Here is an 11,712-nt window from a genome sequence, read left to right on the forward strand (position 1 = left end):
CATAAGCAGAATGTGCGACTTGTTTTCATGATACCTTGATGTATGTTTATTCACAGTAAGCCTGTATCGCTCAGACTTTCCGGCGTTGAAAGCACAGGTTGCTCAGAGGTGTTCTACAAGTAATCGTGTCGATAATCGGACCGCTGATGTCCGCTTGCGATGCCGGTCTCCTGCTGGCAGTCGCATCATATTGCTTCACTCTCCTGGAGATCGTTGAGGCTGTTGTGTATATGTGGCTTACGGCAGGGATATATGGGATCCCGATCGGCTCTTCACTAAAAGGTGCCGTTATGTTATGCTGCCCGGCGTCACGGCTTGCCTGAAACAAAAAATCCAATGGAAGTACCTTAGTCTCAGCCGTCGATTGGGAGCATGCACAGATGCAAGCTCACTAAGGTACTTTCGGCCCGCCCGTCGATTTGAACTGACCCAATTGGGTTTCAAGTCTCGTCCAATCACCATCCATCATACCAAGCTTTGGCTCAACCAGGATGCACTGTAGGGCGTAAGGCAACCTCGGATTCCATCACCACTGCACCTCCGCAAAACAGGTATATATGTTCTGGACCGGAAGACCATCGCCCACTTCCTTTCATTGAACAAATCTCGAAATGCGACAGAAGATGAGACGGCACGAACATGTCATTGTCACTCGAAAAACTTCGGTTCGAGTTCGTCAACTATTCGGGCGAGACTCGAAGCCATCATGATAAAGCTCGCTTTCGTGAAATCAAGCAGCATGTCATGAAGAACCACTTCAGAAAGCAATTCGCACTTGACGAACGTCATGCGAAGAGAAACATGATCCGAAGGAGGCTTGCGCCTGTCATCTCAGCTCCTCAGGAGTCTGAACCCATCGACCGTGATTCTACTCATGCTTGCATTGATGTAGCGACCGGCAGACATGTATGCTGCAGTTATCAGTCAAAGCAGCTCACCTCTGCATGTGATCAAACTGGCGGTGTCTTACTACCCGCAACATCTAAAGCCTCGCTAGTTTCACTAGATGGCGCCAACTTCGATCCTTTCGACACCATACCTCTTGCATTGTCCAAGGCATCCACGGCAGGTGTTCGCTGGTTCTTCGTTGATGATGACCGCTCACCGATATGTAACACCGGCCTGCCATGGTTGTATCTCAAGAATATGCAATGGAAAGGCCATCTATGGACAGCAGCGTCGCAATACCCGGGCATCTTCCATATCTTGATCACCTTGGGGCAAGCCAATCGTGCCAGATTGACGGGCACCACTGACACAGTGTCCTGGCTTTTCCACAAAGGGCAATCGATCAAAGTGTTAAGGGAGGGGTTGACCGGTGAGATGGACATAACAGCATCAAAATTGTCAGAACTGAGAGCTGACAGTGACTATAGGCAAAGACGCATTGATTTCAGACGGTCTAGTGTTGCTCATCTCATCGCAGATATCTCTGGCTATGGTTGGGGATCTCGCGCAGGGACACAACGCTGTGACGAAATATGAGGCAGCGGATACACATCGACGAGCCCTGTTAAAGCTGCTCAATGAGCGTGGAGGTATCTCGTCGATCACAGGGTACATGGCCTTGCATCACATGGTCTGGTCCGACCTCAGGCTTGCTGCGGGCACATTGACGAAGCCGCAACTTCCTCGTGATCCGCGCATGTCATGCAAAGTCTTCTCGCCGCGCTTCGTGCGCGAAGCCGAACGAAGGACTGCAGCGGTGGTTTCTTGGCTGCCGGCCAGTGGCAGAACGTCCGAAGTCCGTCGAGTCTTCGGATACCTACAGTATATGAGTCTAAGTTTCGACGAAGTCTATGGTCGAGAAGTCCAGGCAGATGGGGCAATGAATCCTTGCTATCAAGGTCTTCATCACCTATATCATATACTACCTCTATCATACATGAGGCGTGAAGGACAAGAAACATCGGGCCTGAGCGACAGCTTCAACGCACTGTATGCAGTGTTGCTTGCTGCTGGGATCTGTGCTTGGACGTGGATACCGAAACAGTGGCCAGAAGTGCACCACTCTCACCTAGTACATGACATAGTGGCAGTGCATGTTCAAGAGCTTTGGAATTGCTTGTCGCAAAGCCAGGACCCGTGCAAGGCATGGAGAGAAACAGGCGCTGGACTAGAGTCGCTGCTGTGGGTCGCATATCGAGGCCTCAATATGGCAATTGTTTTGAAGGATACAGCAAGACCAGGCCAGATGAGAGATAAGACAGCGTGGTTTCTGGATCTGTTGAATCAAGTGGCGGGAGAGATGAGCATGTCGAAGCTTGGAGCAGCTCTGGAAATCTTCCCGCAGTCAGACCCTTTCCCCAATACTTCTGGACAAGCGCTGGCGGAAGGAGTCACGAGGAGGTGCGATCAACAATGGAGCTTTAGCGGCGAGAAATTGTTGAAGGAGTGATAGTATAGCGTGACTGAGCAAGAATACTCGAGTTACTTATCACAGGCAAGTGTAATGACACCTAGGACGAATAATGATACAATATGCATTGCAAACCCTCAGTTTCCCGAAGACTTGCCTGACTCAGGCTATCGTCCCATCGTACCACAATGAAGGTGAGAAGAGACACGATCAATCTCGGCTGAGCGCGACAGTAGATGGGACAGTCTCGCGTGTCACATGTCAAAATGGGATCAAGGTAAGGAACCAACGGCGAGGAAATGAAGTGATATCTTAAGGTGATGGACTGAGAAGAGTCTTGGCAGAGGTACTTCAGGCAACAGAAAAGGGACAAACAAACTGAGACGTCATTTCCCATCAAACACCTGGAAACCTGAAGTGGCAGAAGGGAAGTTCGAATCTCCTCCCAGCACAGAAGCCTCAGGCTCCCACATAGTAGCGTAGCGCAGCGCCAAGTTCCTTCCTCATTTCACAGCCTACAAGACCCTCCTCCCACTTTCTTGACTTTCAGGTTCCGTTACTATCACCAAATTCCCGATTATCGACTTGTAGCAGCTGCAAGTTCATCCGCCCCTCGATCAGAAACCTCCGCTCCAGCACGACAATTTGACCCCGAGTTGTTTCAGGGTCCACCAACAGCCGCCCACGTAGTGACCGACCAGCAGCCGATAAAGAGATAGCAGCTCAGAAGAGAGAAAAGACCACAGGAAACAGAGAAACAAGAGACGATCAATCATGTTCAACTGGGCAAAGCAACAGTCAGTGCTGGCTCCGAGCAAAGCAGAAGCAAAGCAGAAGCAAAGCAGAAGCAAAGCAGAAGCAAAGCAGAAGCAAAGCAGAAGCAAAACAGAAGCAAAGCAGAATCTGAGCCTAGACTGACCTTGGTTGTGTGTCCAATACAGACTCGCCAATGTCGCTGGCACTGCTGAGCCAGAGTATGGCCCTTCAGCCATCCAATCAGTCGCCGCACAAGACACTCCCTTCACCGAGCTGAAGAAGGAAGACATGAAGTGGTTCGTCATGGACTCGACCTGTGTTGAGACGCAGACCTTCTACTTCACTGCCGACAGCGGCCATGTCGGTCTCGCCCAGGTTATCTACAGCAACGTTGCGTAAGACACACGGATGATCAACAACAGAAGGAGAAGAGCACTCTGCTGACCTCATGATTCAACAATAGCGGCATCCGAGTCACCTGCCAATTCAACACCAAGATCTTCTACCCCGACCGCAACACCCCCAACCTCTGGTCATCCGACCCTCTCTCGGACTACGGTTTCGACGAGGAGAAGTACAACTTCCACGCCCAGGGCTGCTCTATCACCCTCTCTGAAGACGGCAAGAGTTATCACATCAAGTCGAGCACCAACACCAGGAGCGTCGTCGACCTCACCTTCTCCACCCTCTCGCCTGGCTTCGTTGTCGGCAAAGATGGCACCAGCTCATTCGGTACCGATCCCAAGGCCCCATGGGGCAAGATGAGACACTCTTTCTGGCCGAGATGCAAAGTCGAGGGTAGCATCATCACCCAGCAGGGTCCCATCGATCTCCAGGGTCGTGGCATGTTCATCCACGCTCTCCAGGGCATGAAGCCCCACCACGCCGCCGCTCGCTGGACCTTTGGCAACTTCCAGTCTCCTACTTACAGTGCCATCATGATGGAGTACACCACTCCTCCCTCTTACGGCAACACTGTCGTCAACGTTGGTGGTATCGCTGTTGATGGCAAGATTCTCTATGCTGGCCCGACAAACACAGTCAAGCATACTGCTTCCCACGAGGATCCCGAATGTGGATGGCCTGCTCCCGACGCAATGGCCTTCAAATGGTCCAGCGCTGATGGTGCCGTAGAGGCCGAACTCTCTGGCGAGATGGGCGAGAGATGGGATCGTGTCGATATCATGGCTGAAGTTCCCAAGTTCGTCAAGCAGATTGTTGCCGGCGCTGCCGGAACCAAGCCATACATTTACCAGGTAATGAGACTCTCTTCTTCTGTATCGCTGTGTTTTTGCTAATTCTTCCTGCAGTACGGACCCAAGCTTGAGACGTTCAGGATCAAGGTCGATGGAGAAGAGAAGAGCGAGGCTGGTCAGCTCTTCACCGAAGCTACCTTCATCTCCTAGGATGTGAAGAAGGAGAAGCACAAGAGAATTAGGGCCCCTTGAATGGACGAGAACAGGCTTGACAACGTTTTCTGTTGACCACGTTTTCGTACGGGGTGTAATGAGCACGCGATTCCCTCACGGGAGTATCTCTTTGGTACATGTTGTAATGGGCTCCTTGGGTGGTTGTGATTGAATAAACCACCCAGAGACACACCTCTCACCTTTTCGTTATCGATCGTATATAATACCAGACATGCATATCTATTTTACATTATCATGTATGTCACAAATCAGACATGAACGGCCTCGGCAGCTTTCTCGTGACGATTATCATGTCTGTCACTGTTGCACAACACAACATCCCTGGATGACAAGAACGTCACAGAGAGCACAACGTGCTCAAACATTCCACGGCAAGGTGCATTGCATTGTGTACGAAGCCGTCTTGGCTGCCACGTGGGTGGTGCACTTCACTTCAAGCCTTCTTGCCTTAGACTTTGATCGAGGTTGATCATTCACTTCTGGGAAGGATCTCGTTTCTCCTAGGCTTACTCGAATTGTCACTCTCGCAACCTGTCTTTGCAATTTGCACAGCGGAGATGACGTGAAATTGCATCTACGGTGTCTGCTTTCGTAACGGATCGATGGTCGTTGGGGTTGACATTCAGGCACTGTACGTCCTCAGCGAAGATGGGAGTCAATTTGGATAAGATGAGCATTATTGTGCTATCCGAGCATCGAATTACATCATGAGGGCTCTGCGTATCAAGAAGACTTGGTGACTTGCAAGATGGTACAGACATCTATGCGATATACACGCGGAACAGCAACCTGAGACTTACTCAAGTGCACCGATTACCGATGCCTCTATCAGCAAACAATTTGTTCTTCCTGACCGCTAAGTTTTCCAACACTGCATCGTACTGCTCCCATACATCTTTTATCGAGGTGAAAATTGGTTAAGGTACTCTGCATTGTCCTTTCGGAATGTCCAAATCAATCGAATGCGCTTGCAGATCGCTCGGCCATCCCACGTCTGACTCACATTTGCACACCGATTCTGTGGAGTTCCTCCCGAACACTTTCCCGCAATCGTTCCTTGACTTCCGTCGGGTTGCTCGTTTCTTGCCACCAGCTCCACACTATCCCCTCCTTTCTCCAGCTCCATGACACCCCATAATCTTGGCGATTGATTGTTGACAGACATGGACCAATGACCATGTCCGAGCAGAATAAGTACTCGGTCCGCGATGGTTGTTGAGTGACAGCTGGTACTTGAAGTACTGGTACCGTATCACTATTGATAGCATATAAGCAATGCAGATGGATTGTCTTTCTTGCTTAGCGAGGATATAAAGTTGCTTACACCTGCTCTACATCAATGAGGGCCTTTTGAAGAATCAATCGATCACTGAAACCTTGACGTTCTGACGTTTCTATATCCATCATGTCTTCAAGCTCGTGGAATCACGGCTCATCCACCGCTGTAATCGAGCTCGAGCCTGTACATGTTCATCATCTACACGGGCTTGATCCGGCACCAAAGAGACCTTCTCTCCAGATCGTCACTCCAAGTGAGCGCGACGATGACATTGATAGTCAGCAGTCAGATAGAAACGAGTCACTCCCATCACCAACCACATCGGGCCCGGAAGCTGCCGAAAAGTGGAATGGATCCAAAATGAATATTGCTCGCACATTTGCTGCGTTCTGGAGTTTCATCTTGATGGGCATGAACGATGCTTCATATGGTGTCAGTGCATATGCTGATGATCTTGTGCCTGGACGAATGCTAACAAGTGACAGGCTATCATACCCTACGTATGCGGTCCTAACGAGTGATTTTTGATGCATGCTAATAGGAACAGCTTGAAACATACTACGGTCTCTCCTACACGATAGTCTCGCTCATCTTCTTGTCTCCTCTGGTAGGCTATAATGCTTCCGCCTTATTGAACAACGCGATCCATCTCAAATTTGGACGGCGAGGCCCGGCATGCATCGCCCCGGTATGCCACCTCATCGCGTACATTGTCATTTCGGTTCACCCACCTTATCCGGTGCTTGTTGTCGTCTTCATGCTGGCTGGATTTGGCAATGGCCTCTTCGACGCAGCATGGAATGCCTGGATGGGCAACATGGCGAATGCAAACGAGATTTTGGGGGTCCTACACGGCCTTTACGGTGTAGGAGCAATTATTGCACCGTTGATTGCCACTGCAATGATCACCAAGGCAGGCCTTGCTTGGTACCAATGGTACTATGTCATGATTGGAGTGGCAGCTATCGAACTCGGTGCCTGTGCTTGGGCTTTTTGGAGTCAAAATGGCCAGGCCTTCCGCGATGCGAACCCTCGAACTTCCAACGAAACTGGCAATCGCATGAAGGAGGCATTGTTCACGATGCCCTCAGCTCGAGTGACATGGCTTTGCGCATTTTTTCTGCTTGGATATGTCGGTATCGAAGTAGCGCTTGGTGGATGGGTCGTTGTCTTTATGATCAATGAACGCGGTGGAGGCAAATTTGCCTCGGGCATGACGGCTACTGGTTTCTGGCTGGGCATTACTGTGGGCAGGTTCGTTCTCGGATTTATCACCCCCAGAATTGGAGAAAAGCTGGCGATAGCTGTAAGTGCTCTTGGCCTATGACATTGGAGAGTGGTTATGGCTGACATCCTACGAATCAGATCTATCTCCCAATAGCTACCGGACTGGAACTACTCTTCTGGCTCGTTCCACAATTTTACGTCTCCGCCGTCACTGTTGCACTACAAGGCTTCGTGCTCGCACCCATGTTCCCTGCTGCAGTGGTGGCATGCACTAAGCTCCTACCTCGCCATTTACATGTCAGCGGAATTGGGTTTGCGGCTGCACTTGGAGGATCCGGTGGAGCCATCTTTCCATTCGTGACCGGCGTCATTGCGCAGTCTCACGGAGTCAAAGTCTTGCAGCCTATCATTCTGTCACTCCTGGTCGTGATATGGTTGTTCTGGCTCGCATTGCCAAGGATCGGGAAGAAGAGAGATTGAGGATCAGGACCCTCCGAAGACACGAATCAACGTAAGAGAGCAAAAGTTGATCTTTTCTTTTCACGATTAATCGCACCTATTTGGGATCGGCAATGTGCCGATCTACATCAGCTACGACACAGACTTAAAATAAATCTGCGATATGTTACTATGCTTTCTTTCTTCAATGCTAGACACGTTCATCATAATAAAATAATACGCCTGTTCAAAAGAGGCTTTTGAGGGTGGTCGGGCTTATAGATAGTGTTAAAGGCTTCGAATGCTATGTTTATGCTTTGAATTCTGCCGAGCGTCTTTTCAACCGCGGCTTGTGAAGGCTAAACTTACAAAAGTAGGGCCCAAAGGTGGGGAAAACGAGGGGAAGCGACCATACTATGTCACCTTGAACGTCATTAGCGAGTTCGCAACACCTTACGGCAGAATATAGTCCCTGATCCGCAACAAAGACTTCCTCAAGAGGCATGCGAGGATCCGATTTCAATGCATCTGTCAATCTATACCGATCATCATGCTCGGGGTCGCATGCAGCGACGATGCATGAGCGACGTGATTCTCCGCTACGGGCTAGGAAGCGCAGGAACAAAAGGTTATGAATCGCGCCCCGACATGATGCATTGGATTTTCTTTGTAAAGATCCTAGTATACTCGGATCTCGAAAATGTTAGGAAGCAGATTATTGAAGGCGGCCATTTTGGCTTGCCTGACTGTCAATGGAGACGCTCTCGCTGTTAAGAGACAAAACATGATTGAGCTCATCAAGCCTTATAAGCGTGAACCTTTGCAGCATATTGTAGGATATCGTCCTTTGAGAAGATCCGAAGAGTACACTAACTTCAGTAGGTAACGTGGGATGAGCACTCTCTTTTCGTCCATGGTGAGAGGATCATGCTCTACAGCGGTGAATTTCATCCATTCAGGTAAAGCATCACGATACATCCGAAGACTAGCAATCACGGGCTGATGCCAGCTCCTCAGATTACCTGTGACCAGCCTATACCTGGATGTGTTCCAGAAGATCAAAGCTATGGGTTACAATGGTGTCTCTTTCTACACCATGTGGGCTCTTCTCGAGGGCAAACCCGGCGAGTTCACCGCGGAGGGTATCTTCGATTTTGAGCCTTTCTTTGCTGCTGCGAAAGAAGCCGGCATTTATCTCCTAGCGGTGAGTACAAAGCTGATAATCCGCGAAGACTGCCGTCTGACATGAGCTATATAGCGACCTGGTCCGTACATCAATGCTGAAGTGTCCGGTGGTGGCTTCCCAGGATGGCTGATGCGGGTCCCGGCCTTGACGAGGACGCGAGACCCATTGTATCTCAATGCTACTGCCAAGTACGGATCGCGATCTCCATTAAGATGGGAATTGACTGACATCTCACCAGCTACGCTTATCACATGAATTCCATCATTGCCAAGGCGCAGATTACCAATGGCGGCCCTGTGATCCTTTACCAACCAGAGAACGAATACACAGTGTCTTACGAATTACCTGAATTTCCGGATGCGGAATATTTCAGCGCGGTCGAAGCTCAAGCTAGAGATGCTGGTATTGTCGTGCCATTCATCTCCAATGATGCTAGCCCGAAGGGTTATTTCACTCCTGGCTCACCTGCTGGTGTTGATATATATGGTCACGATGGTTATCCTCTTGGATTCGATTGCGCCAATCCTCAAACCTGGCCCGACAATGCTTTGCCTACTAACTACGGAAACCTGCATGCACAGCAGAGCCCCAATACTCCCTATGCTTTGGTCGAGTTTCAAGGAGGCGCCTTTGACCCTTGGGGAGGTCTTGGTTTCGAGCAGTGTGCTGAGTTGTTGAACAGCGAGTTCCAACGAGTCTTTTACAAGAACGACTGGAGCTTCGGTTTGAAATTCTTCAACATCTACATGACCTACGGAGGCACCAATTGGGGCAACATTGGTCACCCTGGTGGCTATACTTCGTACGACTATGGTGCCGTTATCACCGAGGACCGTCTCGTCAGCAGGGAGAAGTACAGTGAAGCCAAGCTTGAGGCCAACTTCCTCCAAGCTTCACCAGCGTGGTTGACAGCGATACCCCAGAATAACACTCACGCAAATGGATCGTATTCCAATAACCCTGCCATCGCTGTGACTGCGCTCTACGGCAACACGACCAATTTCTTCGTCATTCGCCACGCTGCCTTCAATAGTCTGGCTTCGACCGAGTTCAAGTTGACCGTCCCGACGAGCCAAGGCAATATCACTATTCCTCAGCTCGATGGCACTCTTGTGCTGAACGGACGTGATTCGAAGGTGTCAGTCACAGACTATGACGTCGGAGGAACTAATTTACTCTACTCTTCTGCCGAGATCTTCACATGGAAGAAGTACAGCTCAAAGACCGTTCTCGTCGTCTATGGTGGCCCGAACGAGCATCATGAAGTTGCGTTCTCTAACGGAGGCGAGGCCAAGCTCAAGGAAGGCAGTGGCGTCACCATCACTACGAAGAACGGAAACACTATCCTCAACTTTGAGACTAGCCCCACGCGAAGAATCGTGAAGCTGAAGCACAGCCTTTACGTTTATATTCTGGGTGAGTTGTCTTATTGATGGTCTGGCCATAGACTCGCATTTACTGATATTCACTAGATCGAAACTCCGCTTACAACTATTGGACCATCGACCTTCCTTCCAACCCTGTCTCCGGTAACTATACCAACGGCACCGTAGATCGATCAGCTGCGATTGTCAAGGCTGGGTACCTAATACGCACTGTTGAAGTGAAGGGTACTACGTTGATGCTAACGGGTGACTTGAATGCCACAACATCACTCGAGATCATTGGAGGTGCTCCCGCAGGTCTTACCAAGCTTACGTTCAATGGCAGCGATCTCAGATTCAAGCAGTCGAAGAGCAGTGGCGTGGTCACTGCCAAAGCCACCTACAGCAAGCCTGCATTTTCGGTGCCAGACCTTTCTTCTGTCGAATGGAAGGTCATCGACGGCTTGCCTGAGATTGGATCTGATTACGACGACAGCCTATGGACAGAAGCGAGCCTGACATACACCAACAACACTGGTCGTAATCTGACGACTCCCACCTCGCTGTACTCTTCAGACTACGGCTACCATTACGGTAATCTTCTTTACCGTGGCCACTTCGTCGCCTTGGGCAACGAATCTACAATCTACCTCCAAACAGAAGGCGGCTATGCCTTCGGCATGTCCGCATGGCTGAACGGAACTTTCATCGGCTCCTTCGTCGGTTACGACGCTGCAGATCTGGCGAACAGCACATTCACTCTTCCAAACTTATCTTCCGGAAGTGCCTACGTCCTGACAGTATTGATCGACACGACCGGTTTAGACGAAGACTACACGCCCGGCCAAGACGCCTTCTTCCTCCCAGGCGAGAACATGAAGAAACCCCGCGGCATCCTCGACTACTCGCTCTCCAGCCACCCCAAGTCCGACATCACCTGGAAGCTGACCGGCAACCTCGGCGGCGAAGACTACAAAGACCGCACGCGCGGGCCCCTGAACGAAGGCGGCCTCTACGCAGAACGACAAGGCTACCACCTGCCATCAGCCCCAACCACATCATGGACCCCCAGCCCACAAGGCCCCATGACCGGCCTCTCCTCCCCAGGCGTAGCCTTCTACACCACAACCTTCGACCTCGACATACCCCACGGCTACGACATCCCGCTCTCCATCGTCTTCTCAAACTCCACCACCAACACCTCTTCTGGTCTCGCAACCCCCTACCGCGCCCAGATGTACGTAAACGGCTACCAATACGGGAAATACATCCACAACATCGGCCCGCAGGACAGCTTCCCTGTCCCAGAGGGCATCTTCAACTACCACGGCCCGAACTCCCTCGCTGTTTCGCTGTGGGCGCTGGCGCCCGGGGGTGCGGAAGTTGGCGGTTTGTCATTGTCCGCTGGGCCCGTGATTCAGACTGGGTTTGGCGAGGTGAGCAATAGTCCGATGGACGGGTGGGTGGCGAGGGAGGCGGCTTATTGAGGGGTTTGTTTTTGGCTTTTCGTGCTTTTGAGTGGGTTGAGGGTTGGTGTGAGTGACTGCTGTGGGGGGTAATGGGAGAATGGTCATGTGTACATGTGTGCGTATATGTTAGCGCGTCAATCAGTCAAGCCGTCACTTGGTCCATCAGAGCAAATGCAAATGGGATTGCAAGTACAGATTCAATCT

General features: G+C 50.7%; 4 protein-coding genes across 6 annotated transcripts; all 4 read left to right on the forward strand.

The window, feature by feature from the left end:
- Positions 1 to 639: 639 nt before the first annotated feature.
- On the forward strand, positions 640 to 2,398 carry AAFC00_006846 (uncharacterized protein; the record flags this gene model as incomplete). The annotated part of the gene is made up of 2 exons (XM_069346859.1): positions 640 to 1,318; positions 1,377 to 2,398. The coding sequence occupies 2 exons, from the start codon at positions 640 to 642 to the stop codon at positions 2,396 to 2,398; spliced, it is 1,701 nt and encodes a 566-aa protein (XP_069199737.1).
- A 735-nt stretch (positions 2,399 to 3,133) lies between these two features.
- AAFC00_006847 (uncharacterized protein) lies at positions 3,134 to 4,521 on the forward strand (the record flags this gene model as incomplete). Its single annotated transcript, XM_069346860.1, has 4 exons — positions 3,134 to 3,156; positions 3,301 to 3,510; positions 3,579 to 4,371; positions 4,426 to 4,521. The coding sequence occupies 4 exons, from the start codon at positions 3,134 to 3,136 to the stop codon at positions 4,519 to 4,521; spliced, it is 1,122 nt and encodes a 373-aa protein (XP_069199738.1).
- Positions 4,522 to 5,950: 1,429 nt separating this feature from the next.
- AAFC00_006848 (uncharacterized protein) lies at positions 5,951 to 7,531 on the forward strand (the record flags this gene model as incomplete). Of its 2 annotated transcripts, XM_069346861.1 has the most annotated exons (4): positions 5,951 to 6,256; positions 6,310 to 6,324; positions 6,366 to 7,130; positions 7,190 to 7,531. In XM_069346861.1, the coding sequence occupies 4 exons, from the start codon at positions 5,951 to 5,953 to the stop codon at positions 7,529 to 7,531; spliced, it is 1,428 nt and encodes a 475-aa protein (XP_069199739.1). The 2 variants fall into 2 exon arrangements, with proteins under 2 accessions (XP_069199739.1, XP_069199740.1); XM_069346862.1 differs by lacking the exon at positions 6,310 to 6,324 and having other exon boundaries at positions 6,252 to 6,260.
- Positions 7,532 to 8,189: 658 nt separating this feature from the next.
- AAFC00_006849 (uncharacterized protein) lies at positions 8,190 to 11,526 on the forward strand (the record flags this gene model as incomplete). Of its 2 annotated transcripts, none has more annotated exons than XM_069346864.1 (6): positions 8,190 to 8,321; positions 8,372 to 8,448; positions 8,507 to 8,693; positions 8,748 to 8,863; positions 8,914 to 10,091; positions 10,148 to 11,526. In XM_069346864.1, 6 exons carry the CDS (start codon positions 8,190 to 8,192, stop codon positions 11,524 to 11,526), a joined length of 3,069 nt encoding a protein of 1,022 aa, XP_069199742.1. The 2 variants fall into 2 exon arrangements, with proteins under 2 accessions (XP_069199742.1, XP_069199741.1); XM_069346863.1 differs by having other exon boundaries at positions 8,522 to 8,693.
- Between the last annotated feature and the right edge of the window lie 186 nt (positions 11,527 to 11,712).

Source organism: Neodothiora populina, assembly GCF_041146345.1.
Source record: "Neodothiora populina strain CPC 39397 chromosome Unknown canker_contig_8, whole genome shotgun sequence".
In the NCBI taxonomy this organism is placed as follows: Eukaryota; Fungi; Ascomycota; class Dothideomycetes; order Dothideales; family Dothioraceae; genus Neodothiora; species Neodothiora populina.